Here is a 23703-nt window from a genome sequence, read left to right as displayed (position 1 = left end):
AGGTTGGACCCCACAGTTGGAAGAATCTGGGCACCTGAGTCACCCAGTGGAGGAGCTCCAACTGCCAACCTGGGGCCCCCATAAGGACGTGTCACCCGGTGAGAAGTGAGCCTTCCATTGTGACAAACTGCAGGTATTTCGAGGCTAATTTGTTAAAATCTACTGTTAATATGCTTTATATGACTTTTGAATAGTTAGAGGTATGCCCTCCACATTAGGCTGTAAGGTCTGTTGACTTGTGTGGCTTGTCTCTGACACAGACTCAAGCCCTTAATAGGCGCCTGGAAATGTATGTTTTGGTTCACACGAAAAGGAAGATGACCAAGCCCCCTTGATGAAGCCTCACTGGGGAGGTGGCCCATCGAAGGTTGTATACTGTGAATGGGATGAAGGCAGTGTCGCCATCTCCTTCAAGTCTGACCTCCAGGTTGGTGTTCAGATTCCCCCTCCACACCCCACAGCCATGGTTGCCCGTCTGGATTTGGTGTCTGGGTCAGAGATGACCTTCGGGCCCGGCATATGGATGATGATGTCCAAGGAGACAGTTCTCTCCTTTACCCCAGTCACGGGAAGGAAGAACTAAGCCTCATGATGCCTTCCTGGGAGATACTTGGTAAGAAGCCACAAGACGGTCGGGACTGAGTCTCTGAGCATCGCATCCCGAGCATCTGCCGTCTGCACAGCGGGGCCGGCACAGGCAGCACGGTGCCCCTTACCATGCTTTCTTCCTGGACTTTCCCTTGACCAGTCTTGGCATGGCAGGTGAGGGATCGAGGGATCAGGGCTGGGAGGCGGGGAAGACAGCTCTCTCCCTGGGCCCATGTCTGGTTAGATCAATGCTGTGGGAGCTTAGTGATTGAAGAGGGAGCAGAGATGACGGCAGGAAGGCATTATCTGCCCAAGCCTCAGGCTTCGCAGCCCAGGCTGGGACCAAGAGCTTACAGACGTCATCGAGTGCAGATTTTGAGCAAAGTACTGAGCATTGTAAATCCAGATTTCTCTTCCAGAATTGAGTCTGGGCCACAGGACTTGAACACAGGAGGGTCAGTCTCTCCGGTAATGGTGAGGGTCTGTCTTCTTGGAGCAGCACAACAGACTCCCACCAGGACAGTGGATGCTGGGTACCAAAGGACTGGGCTCAGGACAGTGGATGCTGGGTACTGAAGGGCTGCGCTCAGGACAGTGGATGCTGGGTACGGAAGGGCTGGGCTGAGGACAGTGGATGCTGGGTACTGAAGGGCTGGGCTGAGGACAGTGGATCCTGGGTACTGAAGGGCTGGGTTCAGGACAGTGGATGCTGGGTACGGAAGGGCTGGGCTGAGGACAGTGGATGCTGGATACTGAAGGGCTGGGCTCAGGACAGTGGATGCTGGGTACGGAAGGGCTGGGCTGAGGACAGTGGATGCTGGGTACGGAAGGGCTGGGCTCAGGACAGTGGGTGCTGGGTACCGAAGGGCTGGGCTGAGGGGGTTACTTTGGCAGTGGTTCTGGAGTCTAAATTTCTAAGGGCCTCAAACTCATGAGACTCTAGATGCTGATTCTCTTCTGGAGAACTTCTCCAGAGTCACCATCCTGGCTTGTCCAGACTCAACATTCCACCTGAAGAGCTCTGGGAACTTCTGGGGCTAGGAGCCTTCTGGGCCTGATGAGTTCCCTTGGGATGGAGAAGACGATCTTGAAGTTAAAGATAAAGATTTCAATGGGAGTCCAGGAAAACGTTGCAGCTGTCCATCATACCCACAACAGCAAATGACTCAGGACTTTGCCACGGTCACCGTGGCAGCCAAAACCACAGCTGGTGCTCTGGGGCCAGACTCAGACCCAGAGGTTGTCTGGGTTCAGGTTCTGCACCCCTGGTTCAGAGAAAGAGGAAACGGAGTGGGCCGTGTAGACCCCGTCCTTCATTGAACTCCAGAACTAAGGGAACTGGGAGGGGAGAAGGCCATCACCCTGGCACAGAGCTGCCTCCCTCAGTTCTAGTGGTTTCTACAACTCCATGCAGGTTAGCTAAGGTGTGCATGGGTTCCAGAGGGAATATGACAATTTTTCTCTTTAATATTACTTGAACCTTTGGTTTTGATTTCCTTCTAAGTGCAGGGGAGTCAATCACCCCACATGGTCCATCAATCGGGTGTCACAACATCATGCTCCTTGGCTATACATTCTCAGGTACATTTCTTCTTGAGATTATTTTTCACATGAGGCAGAGATGTGTGGCTGATCACCAGAAAAAAAAAAAAAATTCTGTACTTCCCGTTACAGTACAAGCACTGGAACCTCTGGGAGGTGGCTACCCCCACCAAGGGACTTTTTTCCTGGTCTCGTTGCATCCATGTGTCACTGTCCATAATACTATTTATAGCCAACAATTCTGGACAGAAATGACATGTGTCAGTAAATTTTGCAAGTGCACAGATATATTCTGTTTCTCCTTCTTTCTTGCTGTTTGAAGTATGGGACGCCATTGCCCAAGGGCATGATGTGAGCACAATGGAAGAAGCGGGTGTCCCTGAGTCATCCTGGGGAGAAAATTCAAATTCTGCCCAGAGAAACCCGCACTGGTCATTTACATGAGTGAGAAGCCAAATCCCATTGTGTTAAGCCATCGGTGCGATCTCGGCTCACCGCAACCTCTGTCTCCCTGGTTCGAGCTGGGATTACAGGCATGCACCACCACTCTTGGCTCTCACTCTTATCTCACAATAGTCGTGAAATAATTTGTGACTTGCTATTTGACCCTGTTCCCATAATCATTAGACTAAGAGGTCTGTTGAGGGCAGGGACTGGATCTGTTTTGTTCACTCCTGAATCTCAAACACCAAGCATATAAGAGGTAATTCATAAATATTAGTCAATCGACTTATTTTATTTATTTAATTAATTTATTTATTTTTGAGACGGAGTCTCGCTCTGTCACTCAGGCCAGAGTGCAGTGGTGTGATCTCGGCTCAATTGCAAGCTCCGCCTCCAGGGTTTATGCCATTTTCCTGCCTCAGCCTCCCAAGTAGCTGGGACTACAGGCACCCGCCACCACGCCCAGCTAACTTTTTGTATTTTTTCAGTAGAGACGGAGTTTCACCGTGTTGGCCAGGATGGTCTCGATCTCCTGACCTCGTGATCTGCCCGCCTTGGCCTCCCAAAGTGCTGGGATTACAGGCATGAGCCACCAAGCCCGGACTGGCTTTTTAACTTAATTTAAATTTTTTAGGACAGAGTTTCGCTCCTGTTGCCCAGGCTGGAGTGCAGTGGCACGATCTCAGCTCACTGCAACCTCTACCTCCCGGGTTCAAGCAATTCTGCTGCCTCTCAGCCTCCCAAACTGGGATTACAGGCGCCCGCCACTATGCCCCTCTAGTTTTGTATTTTTAGTAGAGATAGGGTTTTACCATGTTGGCCAGGCTGGACTCGAACTCCTGACCTCAAGTGATCCATCCGCCTCGGCCTTCCAAAATGCTGGTATTACAGGCGTGAGCCACTGTGCCAGGCCAGCTGATCGACTTCTAAAGAAAGAATATTCACAAATTTAGATTTAGAGAAGTTTATAAGGAGGCCGGACTCGGTGGCTCACACCTATAATCCCAGTACTTTAAAAGGCTGAGGTGGGCAGATCACGAGGTCAGGAGTCCGAGACCAGCCTGGTCAGCATGGTGAAACCCCGTCTGTACTAAAAATACAAAATTAGCTGGATGTGGTGGCGCATGCCTGTAATCCCAGTTACTCGCGAGGCTGAGGCAGGAGAATCACTTGAACCCAGGAGGCGGAGGTTGCAGTGAGCCAAGATCATGCCATTGCACTCCAGCCTGGGTGACAGAGCGAGACTCCATCTCAAAAAAAAAAAAAAAAAAAAAGAAAGAAAGAAAAAAGATAAGTTTATAGGGGAAGTGGCTTGTCCGAGGTCTCTGAGGCTGTGGAACAGGAAGTCACAGGAGAAGCGCATTCTGGCTGATTTCCCAGCTGGTGTTCTGCACCTCTCTCAGTATCTTAGGAACCAAATTACCACGACACACCTATTAGAGTGGCCAAATTCTAAAACGCAGACAATACCACATACTGGCATACTGGCGAGGATGTGGAGCAACAGGAACTCTCATTCATTGCTGGTGGGATTGCCAAATGGTACAGCCACTTTGGGAGACAGTGCGGCAATTTCTTCTAAAACTAAATATAGCTTTGCCACGTAATCCAGCAATTGCATTCCTTGGTATTTACCCAAGAGAGCTGAAAACATATGGTCATATGGATCTTTACGGTAGCTTTATTCATAATTGCCCAAACTTGGAAGCAACCAAGATGCCCTTCAGTACGTGAGTGGATTAACTATGTGTCCAGACAATGGAATATTATTCCGTGCTAAGAAGATATGAGCTCTCAAGTCATGAAAAGACGTGGAGGAGAGTTCAATGTATATCACTACATGAAATAAGCCCATCCAAATGGCATAACCACTGGCTGATTCCAACTATGTGACATTCTGGAAAAGGCAAAACTATAGAAAGAGGGAAAAGTTCATTGGTTGCCAGAATAAAAGGCTTGGACAAGAAGAAATAATCCCAGTGGAAATGGAGAAACGCAGGAACAAATGAAGAGCAACAGAAGAAGCTAAATATTTGGGTAAAGATAGGGATTTTGAATAATGATTTCATCATTAATGAATTAAGAAAACATTGATGCATGCTCATTCTATATTTGATGACATTGCAAACATTGTTTTGAAAACTATACTTTGCACTAAAATTAAAAAAGAGGCTGGGCACAGTGGCTCATGCCTATAATCTCAGCACTTTGGGAGGCTGAGGCGGGCAGATCACCTGAGGGCAGGAGTTCAAGACAGCTTGGTTAACATGGCGAAACCCTATCTCTACTAAACACACACATACATATATATGTATATATACACACACATACACACCAGATAGGTACATCGATGAGAGAACACTATATTTACAAAAGTGCAAGGGAAATTTGAATATAAGACTTCAGATGCTGGTTACGGTAGCTGAGGTAGAAGGGGCAAAGAGGATGGAGTATACACTACAGAAATAGACATTCTTTATCAATTGTCTGATTTTCCTGGAGCATGTTGACTTCACGTTGATTTTTTTTTTTACATGTTCTGTTAAAAAATTTCTTTAAATCGGCCTTTGGAAATTTACCAGCAGTGTGCTGGTAAAGGCTTGACAATCAGCTCTCTGAAAAAAAAAAGCAAAAAGAAAAACAAAAAACAACCCTGACGTGTAGCATTTGCCAATTTTTCTGGTGTAAATACTCACAGCATGGCTTTGACATGGGTTTCACATTTGGTAAAAGCAAATTGTGCCTACTTTGAATAGAAGGATTGAGACCCAGATGTGGTTCTTGTCAGGCACTAATTAGGGAGTAAGGCTTGTCTAATGTTGCCTCGGCTGTCATGCAAAAAAAAAAAAGTAATATTTGGGAATTTGAGTTGCTTCCTCAGCCCCACCCTGGGTAAAATCGGAGACGTATACAGGGCAGGGAAAAGCTGTTTATTTCCGTGCCTGTGGTTGGACCTTGTTAAAGATTTGAGCTGTGATGCTGGCACCTGGCAGACCACATCCTGTGTGTTTTTCAGTTTTGCTCAGTTCCTGACCCTTGTATAGCAGAAGCTTTTTCACATCTATGACACCTGCTATGTCTTGGTAAACCCTGGAAGGGAAAGGAGGACAAGGTTAAAATACTGTTCCAAGGACCTGGTCTCTCCACAGCGCAGGCTGGAGGTGGCAGCCCGTGGAAAGCCAAGTTCATCCACCATCGGAGCCCAGGCCAGGATGCCACGGCTAATATTCAGGACAAAGCCAGGGACAGGTCGGGAATCCTATGAAGATGATCATCGTCCTGAGGTCTTCCTTCCAGGGTTGCATCCGGGCCAGAAGATGGAAAGAGAAATGGGTGAGTCCCTGCTACCACCCCACCCTCAGGTTGCTTTTTCTGGCTGAACAAGAAGGGTCCTCCCAGGCAGGAAGGGTGGGGCACAGAAACATGAGCCAATGGGATGACTTGGGGAGGGCTTTGCAGTTGAATCTCCTGAAAACAGCAAGAAGTACAGACCTCCGGGCATTCTAGACTCAGATTCTGTAGACGCTTCCCTTTGGCCGAGCCAAGCCAGGGTTGCTCAGGAAATAGGGTCCTTGAGATTGGATTAGATTGGATGGAACCACACAGGATTGCAATGTGCAAAACTGTGGGGACAAGGGTTTAGCTTGAGTTCCCCAGTCTGTCCACGAGGTCCAAGCTTGAGATCATTATGGCGACCACATCTCAGGAGGAAGATAGGTCAGCAACACAGTGATGGTGCTGGAATAGTTTTGAAATATTTGAACTATTCTAATGCAAACTCTTCTTTTAATGACATTTCACGTTGCATCTTATGTCATTTTATTTATGTAGATGTTGTCTTTCCACTTGACTTTTAATTGGTATTTAATCTGATTTAAGTTGCAAATATTGTGTATGTATCTGAATCTAGTGTGAGAATCATTACTTCATGCCTGTGCATCCCTCACCAAGTAACATTTTTGAGTGAGGAAGCTGTGCCGTGCTGAGTCTGCAGCATGCCTTGGACATAAGTGTGTAGCTTGCCTTCTCCAGCTTGGAGGAAAGTCTTAGAGGAAAAGTCTTAGAGGAATGCAAAGGTGGAGGGGTCCTCTGATAATATGGAACAACGACAGCTCTGTATCACCCTTCTTATGGAAAAACCCAGAATAACTGCCCATGTGTTCTGTGACCTTAGACTGTGGAGGAACTGACAGATGTCGATTCTGCCAGCCACACCTTCCCTAGTGGGCAGCAAACCCTTGCCCCCCATCCTTCCTGGGCACCTGGTATTCAGATACTAGGGGAATATTAATCAGGGTCCAACCAGGAAAACAGAAACTCTTCTCTGCAGTTAACAGAGAGGGAAGTAAATGCAGGACGGTGCCCCTGCATTGGATCCCAGCACAGGCAAAGAACGTTAGTGGAAAGGTGATGAAATCCAAAGAAAGCCCATCATTTAATTATTATACCAGTGTTAATTTTTTTTCTTTTTGGCGGATGTGCTGGGGTCATGTAAAGCATGAACATTAGAGGGACCTGGATGAAGGGCATATGGGAACTCTCTGTATCTCTGCAACTCTTCTGCAAGTTTAAATTTATTCCCAGGTAAGAAGTGTGTTTAAAAAATGAATTAGTTGGCTGGGTGCGGTGGCTCATGCCTGTAATCTCAGCACTTTGGGAGGCCAAGGTGGGTGGATCACCTGAGGTTGGGAGTTTGAGACCAGCCTGACCAACATGGAGAAACCCTGTCTCTACTAAAAATACAAAATTAGCCGGGCATGGTGGTGCGTGCCTGTAATCCCAGCTACTCAGGAGGCAGAGACAGGAGAATCGCTTGAACCTGGGAGCCGAGATCGCACCATTGCACTCCAGCCTGGGCAACAAGAGTGAAACTCAGTCTCAAAATAAATATATAAATAAATAAATAAGTCAACAAATACATATCAAAAAGGAACCAGTGGCCACATGGAGGCAAAGGAGCATGAGGAATCTTCTGAGTAGTGAAAAAAATCTTGGATATGTTGGTGGTTTCACAACTGTCAGAATTCACTGAATTGCACAGATTAAGTGGATGCAGTTTGTGTGCAAAGGATTCTTTGATAAAGCTGAATAAAAATAGCTAATGAAGACCTAAAGTGAAAAGAGGCAGGGGGGAGAATCTAATACATAGAAACCATTCTGCACGTGAAAGAAGAGTCAGAAGCAGGAAAATCATTCTCAGGAGCCACTGTGTTTTGGCCTCGTGTTCAATGCTAAGTTTCAAAACAAATGTAGTATTCCTTGCAACCACGAGAAGTTGGTGAGTGATTTGAAATCATTCTTATGATGAGGTGGAAGCTTTTGGAATCTGTACCCCTGCACTTTATCCTTCTCCCCGTGATTTACAAAACCATGAAAATAAAGCTCAGTTAATTCATCATCATCAAGGTGAGCATCAGGTTCAGTATTCAGCTTGAGTCTGGGGAGTCCGTCTTTCTTTCACTTTTGACTGCACAGCCTTCACTTAGTTTTTATATCTCTTAGGCATTAAAAAAAATTAAAATATATATATATATTTTTTGAGATGGAGACTGGCTCTGTCACCCAGGCTGGAGTGCAATGGCGCGATCTCGGCTCACTGCAAGCTCCGCCTCCCGGGTTCATGCCATTCTCCTGCCTCAGCCTCCTGAGTAGCTGGGACTACAGGTGCCCACCACCACGCCCGGCTAATTTTTTGTATTTTTAGTAGAGATGGGGTTTCACCGTGTTAGCCAGGATGGTCTCGATCTCCTGACCTTATGATCTGCCTGTGGGGAAAAGCAAGAGAGATCAGATTGTTACTATGTCTGTGTAGAAAGAAGTAGACATAAGAGACTCCATTTTGTTCTGTACTAAGAAAAATTCTTCCGCCTCGAGATGCTGTTAATCTGTGACCTCACCCCCAACCCCGTGCTCTCTGAAACATGTGCTGTGTCAAACTCAGGGTTAAATGGATTAAGGGTTGTGCAAGATGTGCTTTGTTAAACAAATGCTTGAAGGCAGCATGCTCCTTAAGAGTCATCACCACTCCCTAATCTCTAGTACCCAGGGACACAAAAACTGCGGAAAGCCGCAGGGACCTCTGCCTGGGAAAGCCAGGGATTGTCCAAGGTTTCTCCCCATGTGATAGTCTGAAATATGGCCTCGTGGGAAGGGAAAGACCTGACCGTCCCCCAGCCCGACACCCGTAAAGGGTCTGTGCTGAGGAGGATTAGTATAAGAGGAAGGCATGCCTCTTGCAGTTGAGACAAGAGGAAGGCATCTGTTTCCTGCCCGTCCCTGGGCAATGGAATGTCTCGGTATAAAACCCGATTGTACGTTCCATCTACTGAGATAGGGAAAAACCGCCTTAGGGCTGGAGGTGAGATATGCGGGCAGCAATACTGCTTAGCAAAGCATTGAGATGTTTATGTGTATGCATATCTGAAGCACAGCACTTGATTCTTTACCTTGTCTATGATGCAAAGACCTTTGTTCACGTGTTTGTCTGCTGACCCTCTCCCCACTATTGTCTTGTGACCGTGACACATCCCCCTCTCTGAGAAACACCGACAAATAATCAATAAATACTAAGGGAACTCAGAAGCCAGAGGGATCCTCTATATGCTGAACGCTGGTCCCCTGGGTCCCCTTATTTCTTTCTCTATACTTTGTCTCTGTGTCTTTTTCTTTTCCAAGTCTCTCGTTCCACCTAACGAGAAACACCCACAGGTGTGGAGGGGCGACCCACCCCTTCATCTGCCCACCTGCGTCTCCCAAAATTACAGGCGTGAGCCACGGTGCCCGGCCAAAAAAATCTTTAACATATTATATTAAGCAGTTTTAGTTGGTTTATTGTCATTTTTTAGATGGATTGCTGTCTTATGGACTCATAGAAAATTGGATTAGATTGGAGGGACATATCAGGGACTGCAACGTGCAGAACTCTTTGAGGACCAGGGTTTAGCTTGAGTTCCCCTGTCTGTCCGCGAGATCCAAGCTTGAGATCATTACCGTTACCACGTCTCGGGAGGAGGACTGGTCAGCAACGCAGTGATCATGCTGGAATGTTTTTGAAATGTTTGGACTATTCTGATGCAAACTCATCTTTTAATGACATTTCACACTGCATCTCATGTCACTATATATGTTTTTAAATTTTTAATTTTTTTGTATACATAGTAGGTGTATATATTTATGGGGTAGATGAGATGTTTTGATACAGCATGGACTCCCTCTTAGTTATGCAAATTTCTCCGGCAAGTCATTGCCCAGCAGACTACCTGAATTCCTCCCCCGAAAATGGATTTTTCTTTTCTACCATGTGGGTAGTCTGCAAATTTTTCGAACTTTTACACTTTGCTTCTCTTTTAAATATAAACTCTACCTTTAGGTAATTTCTTTGCTCTCACGTCTGAGCCTAGGTTGGTACAAGAAGCCATGCCACTTGAACACTTTGTTGCTTAGAAATTTCTTCTGCCTTGGCCGGGCTTGGTGGTTCACACCTGTAATCCCAGCATTTTGAGAGGCCGAGGCGGGCGGATAATGAGGTCAGGAGATTGAGACCATCTTGGCTAACACAGTGAAACCCTGTCTCTACTAAAAATACAAAAAATTAGCCGGGCGTGGTGGCGGGCACCTGTAGTCCCAGCTACTCAGGAGGCTGAGGCAGGAGAATAGCGTGAACCTAGGAGGCAGAGGTTGCAGTGAGCCGAGATCCCACCACTGCACTCCAGCCTGGGCGACAGAGCGAGACTCCATTTAAAAAAAAAAAAAAGAAATTTCTTCTGCCAGATACCCTGGCGTGGTATCTCTAGGGCATGGACACAATGCAGCCACGTTGTTTGCTAAGGCGTAACAAAGGTGGCCCTCACTCTAGTTCCCAGTAAGATCCTCATTTCCAACTGAGACCTTGTCAGCCTGGACTTCGCTGTTCACATCACTATCGGCATTTTGGTCACAACCATTTAATCCGTCTCTAAGAAGTTTCAAACATTCTCTTCTCTTCCGGTCTTCCTCCGGGCCCTCCAAATAACACAAGGTCTATTCCGTTAACACATTTCAAGTGAACAAGACGTTATTGGTGACGATGGGTCGTATGTGGTGCAGCAGATCTCTAAGGCCTGTTTGTTAATAACGCCCCCTCCTCCCAGCCCCTGTAACCACCATTCCCTGCTGTGATGTTGTTGACTCTGGTGACTTTGCAGATCTCCTGTAAGTGACATCATGCAGTACTTGGTCTCTGCATCGCTTGGCGTGATGTCCTCAGGGTTCGTCCGTGTTGTCGCCCATGGAAGAATTTTCTTCCTTGTTTAAGGCTGAATAGTATTCCCCTGTGTGTGTACCACATTTTCTATATCCATTCTTCTATCAATGGACATTTAGATGATTTTCACGTCTTAGCTATTGTGAATAGTGCTGCAGTGATCAGGGGAGTTCAGACAACTCTTTGACATACTGATTTTTTTTTTTTAGACAGAGTCTTGCTCTTGTTGCCCAGGCTGGAGGGCAATGGTGCAATCTCAGCTCACTGCAACCCCCGCCTTCCGGGTTCAAGCAATTCTCCTGCCTCAGCCTCCCAAGTAGCTGTGCCCACCACCACACCCAGCTAATTTTTTGTATTTTTAGTAGAGACAGGGTTTCACTATGTTGGCCAGGCTGGTTTCGAATTTGTGGCCTCAGGTGATCCACCCGCCTCGGCCTCCCGAAGTGCTGGGATTACAGCTGTGAGCCACTGCGCCTGGCCTGTTTCTTTTAAATACAGACCCAGAAGTGGGATCGCTGGACCATATGGTAGCTCTATTTTTAATTTTTTGAGGAACCTCCCCACTGTTCTCTATAGTGATTGCCCAATTTTTAATTCCTACTGAAGTATGCAAGGGATCCAATTTCTCCACATCCTCACCAATACTGTCTCCTTAAAAAAATGATATGCGTTGTAGGATATTTTTAACGTGTTAAATATCTTGTTGGGATTTCAGCAGAGATCATAATATTAAAAACTGGGGGAAGGATTTCTATGGCTCCCATTTGTAATACGAGGAAATATCAGCTTCTAGTTTTGTAATGTCTTGCCCAAGAGCTGCAACCGTTAACTTGTGGAGTTGGGATAGCGTCCAAGTCAGTTTGTTGCCCGACCTTTATTCTGCCTTGTCCCATAGATTTAGAAAGAGGCTGACACATCGGGTAACTAGTTTAGGGTCATCTGACGCTAAGCGACATTTAGGGTAAGCGACATTTTTCAGAAACCAAGGCCCTCCCTCTCGTCTCACTAGTGGAAAGGGTGGAAAGAACAGGACAGAAAGCTCTTCCTCTTGCGTGAGGTAGTTGCTGTGGAAGCCCCATAGGCAGGAGGCCCCTGGCCAGCACATCCTGTCTGCTTGTGTCTGCTGCAGAGTTCTGTCCTTGCATTGGTGCGTCCCAGGCCAGGCTGCACTGCTGGGACCGGGGCCATGTCTCCCCACCCCACCGCCCTCCTGGGCCTAGGTGAGTCCTGGAGGCAGCAGGGAGGCTGGAAAGGGGGTTGGGAGGTCTGGAAAGTTCCCTGCTCAAGCCTGAGTCTAGTCCAGAAGATTCTGGGGAGGAAAGCCCTGCTGCTGTCCCCGGGGCCTAAGTCTGATCAGAGAAGACCTTGTCCTAAAAACAGGGTCCTGGGTGTGGGGATGAGGTCAGCTTTAAGAAGGGCTGGGGGAGCAGGAGCCTTTTTGGAAGAGGAGACTTTGGGATTTATCTTGAAACCATTTTGCAGCAAGAAGGATTACACTGAGATAGTGATGTTGAGTAGCGTTGGCTTGGTCGTTATGAAATGCTGAATGCCCCCCAGCTCCATCGAGCCCCCTTTTGATAGCAGCCCCATAAGGAGACTGGGTGGTGGGCATTTTTCTCACTGGAGCTTCTCTTCCAGTGCTCTGCCTGGCCCAGACAATCCACACGCAGGAGGGTAAGTCATGCCTTTGTCCCGTCTTCCCAGTCCCTTCTGTCACCCCAAGGGCAGTTCTGGGTGGGAGTGATGTTGATTCTTAGAGGGCCTGGAGGGATCCCTTTAAATATACCCTAGATTGCAAACTCTTCCAAATGTAAAATGCATAACTAACCCTCACCCAGTTCTCTCTCGCATCTTCCACCTGTCTTATTTTGCTTTTCTTATTTTCAAAAATTTTATTTTTAATTGACAAATAATTGTAGTTTGTGGGGTACAGTGTGATATTATGACGTATGTACACATTACGGAAAGATTAAATAAAGCTGATTAACATATCAGCCCCATCACATACTTATTTTATTGTGAGAATATTTTAAATCTCCTTTTAGCAATTTTGAAATATACAATAAATTATTATGAACTACTGTCATTCTGCTGTACCATAGATCTGAAAAAGTCACTCCTCCGGGCTAGTTGAAACTTTGTATCATTTGATCGGTGTCTCCCCCATGCCCTGCACCTGCAGCCTCCAGTAACCACCATTCTACTCTCTACTTCTGTGTGATCAACTTTTTTTAGATTCCACAGATAAGTGAGATCATGCAGTAATTGTCTTTCTGTGCCTGGCTTATGAACCAGAGCCTAACGTCCTCTGGTTTATCCATGTTGTTGCGAATGACAGAATGTCCTTCCTTTTTTAGGGCTGAATAATATTCCATTGCATATACACACTACATTCTCCTCATCCATTCATTTGGTGGTGGACACTCAGTTATTTCCAGATCTTGGTGGCTGTAAGTAGCGCTGCGGTCACCCTGGGAGTGCAGGTGTCACCTCCACACACCGATTTCCACAATGAGAATTCAAACCCAACACGACCAAGGCTGAGCCTGGCACTTTTCCCCAGACGAGCCCACACTTCACTCGGCAGCTTCTTGGCGGGGAACATGACAGTCACAAAGGGCAGACTCTGAGCACTCATCCTCTTCTCCATCCCCCTAGATGCATCATATCACCCAGTCCTGGCGATTTCACTCTACATTTTTCTCATCTTTCCCTCTCTCTTCATCGACTTTTCCTGCGTCACCCCCAGGTGACGGCCCCTCTCCATTCCGTGGTTCCCCGAGGCCGGCCTCAGCCTGTCCATGCCACTGCTGCCTGCTCCGTTCCTGACCCCAGGGACCGGCGATTTGCAAAAGCACAACCATGACCATTGTACTTTCCCCAGTTTTTAAATTGTATTCAAAAATTTTCACTTAATATCTCATTGTAAGATGAAATCTTTTTTTTTTTTTTTTCTCAGAACCCTTCCCCTGTTTATCTTCAGATAGAATCAGACCTGTGTACCTCTCTTTGGTCTCGACATGCCCATTTTCCCAGCCACATCCTGTCCCTGTGACCTGGGGCTCACTCGTCTCTACATTCCTCCAGCTTCTTTCGCTTTCTCAAACACTCCATATGCCGCTCAATATGGTGGGTCTTCTCACATGCTGATTTTGAAAAAAATAATTCATTTTAAAAATGACCAATGAGGCTGGGCGCGGTGGCTCACGCCTGTAATCCCAGCACTTTGGGAGGCCGACGGGGGCGGATCACTTGAGGTCGGGAGTTTGAGACCAGCCTGGCCAGCAAGGGGGGAAACCCCGTCTCTACTAAAAATACAAAAATTAGCTGGGCGTGGTGGTGTGCACCTGTAATCCTAGCTACTCGGGAGGCTGAGGCAGGAGAATTGCTTGAACCTGGGAGGCGGAGGTTGCAGTGAGCTGAGATCATGCCACTGCACTCCATCCTGGGCGACAGAGCAAGACTCTGTCAGTTCACAGATGCAGATTTGGACAATTCTTTGATCAATACCGGTCCTCCCTTCTGGATGTCCACCTCCAAAGGGCAGGCATCCTGTGTGTGTTTCTCACATTTGTGGAATTAGCAGCTCATGAAAAACGTCTTTAAACAGATTGATAAGTAACTGAGATATGGTTAAAAGAAAGAAAAATGAACAAATGGGTGGGTTTGGGGAGATGCTGGTTAAAGGATAGAGAATTTCATCTAGACAGGAAGAGTAAGTTCAGGATTGTGCAACATAATGACTAGAGTAAATCACAATGTATCGTATGCTTGAAAATCGCTAAGAGGGCAGATTTTAAATGTTCTCACCACAATAATTAACTACGCAAAGTAAGGTTGTATTAATTAGCTTGATTCAGCGATTCCATAGTGTATATCTATATCAAAACATCATGTTGTACACCTTAAATATATGCAGTTTTAATTTGTCAATAATAAAGAATGAATGAAGATGGGATGAGTGACTTGAAGCCCTGCCAGCTCTCTGCTCCGCTCAGGGATTTTGCTAATTTTGAAACAACCTTCCTGTTTCACAGCGTCAAACCCTCCCTTCCTCCTCCACCCCAAGCCCAGTTGAGATAAATGGGGGTTTTCAAGAGCCTTAATAACAAGGAAATGCAAATTAGGCTGAGAAGAAAGTAGAAACTATGAGGAAAACCCAGAGGTGGTGTCTCCACAGAGATCTGCATTAGCAATGGGGACCTGTCATGGGCTGGGCATCTGCTGTGAGCAGATCAGGGCTGGGGGCTTCACCCTCACCCCACTGGACCCTCAAAGGAGCCTGGCAACCCCCGTCCCACACTCAGTCCCACCCGGGGACCGGCCAGTGCCCTTCAGGCCCCAGCACGAGCCATCTCCAGAGCCCTCGCTTCCCTGTCCCTTGTCCTTCACGAATGACCCTGTCATCCCCATCCTGTGCCTCCCTCCCACCCTCTGTCCCTCGGGAAAGTGGCCCTGGGCTCTGCAGCACACATGAAGGGCCCCAGGCTGCTCCGACACTTCCCACGTGACCCTGAGCAAGTCCCTAGTTGTGAGCAAGTCTCAGGGTCCTTACTGTCAACTGGGAAAAAACTCTGCAGCGACGAGAATCACATGCACGTAGAAGGTGCAGGAGGCGTGGGAATGTTCTAAGGTTGGGCTGTGGTCGTGGCTGCATAACTCTATAAAATTGCTAAAATCCCTGAATTGTGATGCTAAAATGACGTGTGTGGCATGGTGACTTCCTACAGTGGACGCTGAGATCCTTCTCTGCTTCCCTCCTAGGGGCCCTGCCCAGACCCTCCATCTCGGCTGAGCCAGGCACCACGATCCCCCGGGGAAGCCGTGTGACTTTCGTGTGCCGGGGCCCGGCTGGGGTTCAAACATTCCGCCTGGAGAGGGAGAGTAGATCCAAGTACAATGATACTAATGACGTGTCTCAAGCTAGTTCATCTGAGTCAGAGGCCAGATTCCGCATTGACTCAGTAAGTGAAGACAGTGCTGGGTGTTATCGCTGCCTCTATTTTAAGTCCTCCAGATGGTCTGAGCACAGTGACTACCTGGAGCTGCTGGTGAAAGGTGAGGACGTCACCTGGGCCCTGCCCTAGTCTCAGCTTGCCTCTCGAGCTTGTCCCCAGGTTTCTGGACCCTGTCCCAGCTGCTGTCCTCTCTCTGTGGCCACCCTTGCCCTCCTCTTGATCCCCAACCCCTACCCTCCCCTTCTCCCTCTGCACACAGATTCCCTCTGGCTTTAGGTCCCTGGAGCCCTGGTCTCCCCTGGACACCATGGATTGCCTGGACACTCAGCTCCAGCATTGGGTTGGCTCAGAGCTGGCTCTGCTTGGCTGGGTGGGGAGTGGGTCCCCAGAGATTAGGGGGCAACCCCCCTACAAGGGGATGAGTGTCTTTTCACACAGGATAGATGGTCCCACTTGTTATTCCTTTCCACTGAGCCAGAATCTGCCCCAGGCAATATGCTTCTCCTGGTGTGGTTCATCTCCCACTGGGCAGAACACAGGGGCCAGGGATGGCCCCTGACCAGGGCGGGACAGTGCTTTGGGAAAACCTTTGGTATGTGACCACACGCACCCTTGTGTGTGCTCAGCCCGAGATATCCTGGAGTCAAAGTCCACTGGATAGGCTCCAATCCACCTTCATGTCCCCCCAGGACCTCAAAGGTCCCTTGAGGTCAAACAGTGCTTGTGGTGGGAGGAGCAGAGGGAGTGACAAGCCCCAGGGAGAATAGGGCAAGCAGCGGGGCTCTCCCCAGCCTCCTGTCCCCTGCCCCGTTTTCTCAGGAGTCTCGGGATGTTGTCTGGGATTGTGTGCTGGCCATGCGGCCTTTGGATGGGAGCTCAGGGTGGAGGAGGGCAGGTTGGTTGGGACGGGTTCTAAATCCTTCTGCCCCTGTTTACAGAAACCTCTGGAGGCCCGGACTCTCCCGACACAGAGCTCGGCTCCTCAGCTGGTCAGTAGCAGGGCCCTCAGCCGGAAGGGATTACAGGGGGATCTGTGCTGGGGATGCTGCTCTGGGTCCAGCCCTCTGCCCTGGGCTTGGAGTCAAGGTCTAGGGAGGCCACGGGAAGGGACTGTCACCTGCTCAGCTCTGGGAGGTCGCTAATGCTCGTAGAGACCATAGCAACAATGGTACGGTGATTGCAACCTTGTTCCATGCCAGGAACTGTGGAAAGCACTTAATGCAAGCGCCACTTAATGGGGGAGGTACTAGTCTGATTTTCTAACTCCTCCTCCTCTCTAATATGCAAAACATAAATTAAAGTTTCTTGCTTAAAGGCACAAGGCTATGAAGGGGCAGGGGCCACCCACCCGGGCAGCCCCACCCCAGACTTCCGGGCTTGACCGAGCTCCACGCTGCCCCCTTGTGGGGGTGGCCTCACCTTTCACCCTGCTCTGCACCTGATGGAGGGACTTAGAACTCACCTTCCAACCTGGGACACCCGGAGAGGGACGGGGATGCTCCTGTTGGCTCTGTGGTCTCCGGGGGAGGCCTGAACAGTGGAGTAAGGTCCCTTAAGAGGAGAAGGGCGCCACAGGGAGGGGACGTAGCTGTGAACGGTGACCAGGATGAAGCCTTGAGGTTTCCCTTCCGTCTGGCTCTGCCCTGGACTCTGTGATGGGAGTGAAGCTGCCCCAAGACCCTGGGTCTCAAGTTGTCCATCTCCCCCTGTGATCTGTGGCCAGAACCTCCCAGGGGAGGACACGGGGTCATAAGCCATCCGCGGACCCTTCCCCACCTGGGTTTCCATCACCAGAGTACGTCCTTGGACCTAGACCCAGTGCCTGCCTGTGAGGCTCGGGCTGTGAGCTCAGGCAGGTGGGACCAGGGGCTGAAGCCACATGGGGAGGTGGGAGGAGCGATGCCGTGCTCCATCCGGACCCCCTCAGAGGCTCCTGGGCTGCTGGGGCACAGCGGGACATGCTCCTGAGTCCCGCAGACCTGGTTCAAGTCCAGTGTCTGGTTTTTATTAGCCTTCCGTCTGCGGGAATATCTTGCCTCTGTTTCTCTCCCTCTCTTCTTCTCCTTCCCTCTCTCCTCTCTCATCTTCATGCAGTGACATAAAAAGGTGGCGAGGACAGACCCTTCTACTGGGTTCATGGTTCAAATCCCGGTGGTTCTGTCACCTCCCAGCTCTATGCCTGATGGTGATTCACCCAAACCTCCTGTGTCCCAAATTCCTCCTGTGAAACAGAGGCAATAAAAGAGCTGTCCTGGTAGAATCGTTTAGGGGAGACTTGAGTTCAGGTACACACGGCACTGACATCAGTGCTGATTAGAAAACCCCAAAGGAGGGATGCTCCTATGAATACTGAGGAAGTATTTTGTCCTCACAGGGACTATGCCAGGCACTGAAGCCTCTGGGTTTGATGCACCGTGAATGAGGAGAAATGGCCTCCCGTCTCGTGAACTTCAATGGGGAGAAATAGTTAGAATGAGCAATAGAAATGCACTGATTCCCATACACGCATATACAGATAAAAATATATGATTTGCAATGTAGAATTTCAGACCTATAATGTAATTATATTATATATGTTTACATCATATATTATGTATATAAGGAAGATAATTATATAATAAAACATGTTAGTGTATCACTACATATGACTATAATGTATATTATATATTATATGAAAGATATTATATTTACAATATATAGTATAAATTTCAAGTGTTATAGTTAATAAATAAATATAGGTATTAATGTAAATATATTATCTATTATGTATACATTATGTATAACTATAATAGAAAAAATATTTTATATTTAATTATAGGTTTATATCGAATATAAATTATACATTATATATTATAGTGAATGTATGTAACATATAAGTTATAAATCATATACGATTAACATACATTAAATTATATGCATATGTCAAGATTACATAATTAAAAATGTATTTGTTATATTATACATTTGCATAATACATGATACATGTAACTGTAAATAATATAAAAAGTATAATATTGCACATATACAATACATATGTAATTTTGAATTGTGGCAAATGTTATGAAGACCAAGCCCAGGAAGTCATGGTGTAGAATAACGGGTGGTGGCCTGGACCTTGGACCGTGGAGGCGGCAGAGGGAAGGACACTCCAAGAGAGAATATCTGCCTTTCTTGAAGGATATTGAAGATGCTGCCTCAGCAGCGGGGGAGGGGGGGGAAGCTGTTCCTGGAAGAGGGCCGCTTGGCTCGGACCCTGGGTTTGGGGGAGCCCCTCAGGATCCCATTTAGCCACCTGGGAATTGGGTAGTGGCGTGCACTGTGCAGAGGAGGGTGAATGTTGGAGGAGATGACCGGCGGCCCGCAATGCGCTGCGCAGGGAGCCTGGGCGGTGCCGCACACACTCGCCCGCTAGCTGCAGGGCTTCAGGAAACAGGAGCACATTGGGAATAGGATTCTTCCCACAGAAGGGCGGGTTACATCCCCGTCAGAGGGTTGCCGCAAGGGCAGATAAAATCAGACATGGGGATCCTTGCACTCTGGTGGGAACCCAGAAGGAGGTCAGGGAGGGAAGGTCTCCCTTCCTCTTCTTGCGGGTGGTTGGTCTCTGCCTAGATCTGCAGAGGGCAGAGAGCAGCGATGTCTACCACAGCTTCACGCCCAGGAAACGCACTGTATCTGCACCGTCCAGTAGGGATGGCATCAGGCACGTGGGGTCACTGAGCCCTGGAGGTGCAGACGGTGCAGCGGGTTTCTCATGCCATTCAACTTCGGATAAATTTAAATATCAATAGCTATGTGTGACTCTCATACTGGACAGTAGATGTAGAAAGTTTCCATCATCACAGAAGACTCTGCTGGTCGGTGCTGGTCTAGAGGGAGCAGCCAGGGTCCTGGGGAGTGAAGGGAGATCCCCACAGTGGACTTGGGAGGACTCAGAGCCTTCTCTGTCCAGCTCAGGACTCTAACTCCTCCTCCTTCTGAATCTTCCCTCCCAGGACCCATGCAGAGGCCGTCGGACAACAGTCACAATGAGCGTGAGTGATGGGGGCCGTGGAGCATGAGCCTGGTGTGTGCCTCTTGGGGAAGGAGAAAGAGGTCAGGCTTTGGGGTTGATCAGATTCCTGCTCTGCCAATGGCCGGCTGTGTCCCTGTGCAGAGGACCCCAGCACTCAGGACCCCGGTGGTGGAAGAAGGGGATAATGATCCCTGTGCTGCAGGACTATTATTTACCTAAGATATTTTATATATTAGTAAGTCTATGAAACGCACGTGACGTGTGTGTGGTATACAGTAGGTGCTCAATAAATGCACACTGCTGAAAATCTGTTTCTGTCTTTCTTAGATGCACCTGCTTCTCAAGGCCTGAGTGCTGAGCATCTTTATATTCTCATCGGGGTCTCAGTGGTCTTCCTCTTCTGTCTCCTCCTGGTCCTCTTCTTCCTCCGTCGCCAGAATCAGATAAAGCAGGGTAGGTCTCAGGGGCAGGGTGGAGTGACCTGGGAAGCTGTCAGGAGAGGCTAGGAAGAAGATCTCCTTAATTCACACCCCGACTGTCCTCAGGGCCCCCCAGAAGCAAGGACAAGGAGCAGAAGCCACAGCAGAGGTGAGGCCCCTGGGAATGACTCCTGGACCTCCACCTGGTCCTCGGCCACCAGGCTGCCCCTGAGGTTCACTTTTATTTTTCCTCTCAGGCCTGACCTGGCTGTTGATGTTCTAGAGAGGACAGCAGGTAAAGGGGAAGGAGGAGGGACAGGTGTGAGATGGGGAAGTGGGAACTTGGTGCCAATCCAGATGCAATGTGGGGGGCGGGGGGAAGATTCTTTGGAACATTCTAGAAGGTTGTATTATAGATTGGGTGCAGGATGTCATCGGAAGCGGGGGGGTCTCAGGCAGACTTGCCTTGTGACATCCTCCCCAGAAAACCGACCCTGTACTTTCTCCCCAAGACAAGACCACAGTCAGTGGACTTCCTGAGAAGGACAGAGAGACGGACACCTCGGTGAGCCTCCCTACTAGTTATTAAAGTACCCCAAATTTAGCAGCTTTAAAAAATCTCAGTTCCTAGGGTTGGGAATTCAGGAGTGGCTCAGCTGGGCGGTTCCGGCTCACGGCCTGTCCTGAGGTTGCCGTTGAGAGGTCTCCCAGGGCTGTGTGCATCTGAAGGCTCCCGTGGGCTTGGAGGATCCATGTCCAAGACGCTCACTCCCCCCGGCTGTGGGCAGGAAACCTCTGTTCCTCTCACAGGGGCCACTCCACACCACCGGCTTCCCCCAGAGGGAGGGATCCAAGGATGGGTGGCAGGGAGGGGACAGAAGCACAATGTCTTTTGGCTCAGCTTGGAAGTCAGGAGTCTTCCCTTCTGCCTTGTTCATTGTCATGTAAACCAACCCCAATACCCTGTGGGAGGGCTCTTCACACGGATGCAATTTCAGGAGAGGGTCCTCAGGGCCCATGAAGATGGCCACCACAGCCCTCCCTCCCCACAGCCCCTCACCTCACCCTCCACCAGGCACTCCCTCACCCCGGGTCTCTCTCTCTTAGGCCCTGGCTGCAGGGAGTTCCCAGGAGGTGACGTATGCTCAGCTGGACCACTGGGCCCTCACACAGAGGACAGCCCAGGCTGTGTCCCCACAGTCCACAGAGCCCGTGGCTGAGTCCAGCATGTATGCAGCCGTTGCCAGACACTGACCCCATACCCACCTGGCCTCTGCACCTGAGGATAGAAAGTCACTCTAGGAAAAGCCTGAAGCAACCATTTGGAAGGCTTCCCCTTGGGCTCATCTTCGTCTAGAAAGCCAGCCAGGCAGCTGTCCTGGAGACAAGAGCTGGAAACTGGAGGTTTCTAACCAGCATCCAGAAGGTTCATTAGCCAGGTGGTCCCTTCTACAATTGAGCAGCTCCTTGGACAGACTGTTTCTCAGTTATTTCCAGAGACCCAGCTACAGTTCCCTGGCTGTTTCTAGAGACCCAGCTTTATTCACCTGACTGTTTCCAGAGACCCAGCTAAAGTCACCTGCCTGTTCTAGAGACCCAGCTACAGCCAATCAGCCGATTTCCTGAGCAGTGATGCCACCTCCAAGCTTGTCTTAGGTGTCTGCTGTGAACCTCCAGTGATCCCAGATACTTTGCTGTAATTATCTGCCCTGCTGACCCTAAAGACCTTCCTAGAAGTCAAGAGCTAGCCTTGAGACTGTGCTATACACACACAGCTGAGAGCCAAGCCCAGTTCTCTGGGTTATGCTTTACTCCGTGCATCAATAAATAATTTTGAAGGCCTCACATCTGGCAGCCCCAGGCCTGGTCCTGGGTACATAGGTCTCTCGGACCCAGTCTCTGCCTTCACAGTTGTTCAAAGCTGAGTGAGGGAAGCAGGACCTACAAAAGAGGTGTCAGCGTTTTCTTTTTAAAATTTAATTGATCAGGATTGTACATATTCAAGGCGTAAAATGTAATAATTTGTTATACGCATACATTGTGCAATGATAGCCACAAATTCCTCAGCGCACCCATCACCACGGATACGATACATTAGATATTCTGAACTTGCTCATCTTAGGACTTCACATTGGTGTCAGTGTTTTCTGACAAATCAAGTGTACCAGGAATGAATGAGGGAGGTGTGGCTGGGTGAAGGCAGAGAGCTGACCCTACAGGTCCACATCTGCACATACATGCACAAGAATGCATGCTCTCACACACATGCATACACACACAAACACACACACACACACACAGACATGCACACACACTCACACGCCCCAGGAAATCCAAGGAATCACTGAGCCTGCTGTTGGTTGAGGCATATCCGAGTATCCTCCCTACCTGTAGGTCAGATGTACTGATTGACACAGAAAATTACCGTATGCACCACTAGGAGGCAGCAGAATCTCATTTGGGTTAATCTGTGTTTGTCTTTAAAAAACAAAAACAGGCCGGGCGCGGTGGCTCACGCCTGTAATCCCAGCACTTTGGGAGGCTGAGGTGGGTGGATCACGAGGTCAGGAGATCGAGACCATCCTGGCTAACACGGTGAAACCCCATCTCTACTAAAAATACAAAAAATTAGCCGGGCGCGGTGGCGGGCGCCTGTAGTCCCAGCTACTCGGGAGGCTGAGGCAGGAGAATGGCAGGAACCCGGGAGGCGGAGCTTGCAGTGACCCGAGATCGCGCTGCTGCACTCCAGCCCGGGCGACAGAGCAAGACTCCGTTTCAAAAAAACAAAACAAACAAACAAACAAAAAACCCAAAGCAGTCACAAGCCTGAAGTGGAGACTGCAATGGGCACGACTCCTGGTGAGACCCCACCTAAGAAGAACTGCACGGTTAAACCAATATCAATACATTTAATATGGTTTGGCTCTGTGGTCCCACCCACATCTCATCTTGAATTGTAAGCCGCATAATCCCCACATGTCAAGCGAGAGACCAGGTGGAGGTAATTGAATCATCAGGGCAGTTTTCTCCATGCTGTTCTCTTGATAGTGAGTGAGTTCTCGTGAGATCTGATTGAGTTCTCGTGAGATCTGATGGTTTTATAAGTGGGAGTTCCGGCTGTGTTCATTCTTCCTGCCTGCTTGCGAGGAAGGTGTCCACTTTCCGCCATGATTGTAGGTTTCCTGAGGCCTCCCCAGCCATGCTGAACTGTGAGTCAATTAAACCTCTTTCCTTTATAAATTACCCAGTCCTGGGCGGTTCTTTATAGCAGTGTGAAAACAGGGTAACACAACATTGTACCCCATAAATACATGCCGTTATTATCTGTCAATGAAAAAAGAATACTAAAAAAAAACCCAGAAAAGCAAACCAAACAAATGAAGACTCCTAGAAAAGAAGCTTGCACGCTCACTATAAGGAGAATATTTTAAAAATATTATTTTATATATATATATAGAAAGATTTTTGGCCGGGCGCGGTGGCTCACGCCTGTAA

General features: G+C 48.5%; 1 protein-coding gene across 5 annotated transcripts; it reads left to right on the top strand.

Moving 5' to 3' along the window:
* LOC100460725 (leukocyte-associated immunoglobulin-like receptor 1) lies at nt 1–22053 on the top strand. Of its 5 annotated transcripts, XM_054539004.2 has the most exons (11): nt 11595–12036; nt 12455–12490; nt 13776–13945; nt 15581–15874; nt 16713–16763; nt 19770–19808; nt 20117–20242; nt 20335–20377; nt 20466–20503; nt 20721–20773; nt 21316–22053. In XM_054539004.2, the coding sequence occupies exons 3-11, from the start codon at nt 13837–13839 to the stop codon at nt 21460–21462; spliced, it is 900 nt and encodes a 299-aa protein (XP_054394979.1). In that variant the 5' UTR covers nt 11595–12036; nt 12455–12490; nt 13776–13836; the 3' UTR covers nt 21463–22053. The 5 variants fall into 5 exon arrangements, with proteins under 5 accessions (XP_003779302.2, XP_054394980.1, XP_024093523.2 ...); XM_003779254.4 differs by lacking the exons at nt 11595–12036; nt 12455–12490; nt 13776–13945 and adding exons at nt 1–133; nt 5724–5907; XM_054539005.2 differs by lacking the exons at nt 11595–12036; nt 12455–12490; nt 13776–13945 and adding exons at nt 1–133; nt 5724–5907 and having other exon boundaries at nt 20693–20773; nt 21316–21418.
* The last annotated feature ends 1650 nt before the right edge of the window (nt 22054–23703 follow it).

This window comes from Pongo abelii, chromosome 20 (genome assembly GCF_028885655.2).
Source record: "Pongo abelii isolate AG06213 chromosome 20, NHGRI_mPonAbe1-v2.0_pri, whole genome shotgun sequence".
Lineage (NCBI taxonomy): Eukaryota > Metazoa > Chordata > Mammalia > Primates > Hominidae > Pongo > Pongo abelii.
The sequence above is the reverse complement of the archived record's forward strand: the minus strand, read 5'-3'. Positions and strand labels throughout refer to the sequence as shown.

Coding starts and splice junctions, on each gene's coding strand:
- LOC100460725 (XM_003779254.4), top strand. CDS start 5,787: ATGCCACGGCTAATATTCAGGACAAAGCCAGGGACAGGTCGGGAATCC. Junction 16,764..19,769: donor AGAGCTCGGCTCCTCAGCTG/GTCAGTAGCAGG, acceptor CTTCCCTCCCAG/GACCCATGCAGAGGCCGTCG. Junction 20,504..20,720: donor TGTTCTAGAGAGGACAGCAG/GTAAAGGGGAAG, acceptor TTTCTCCCCAAG/ACAAGACCACAGTCAGTGGA.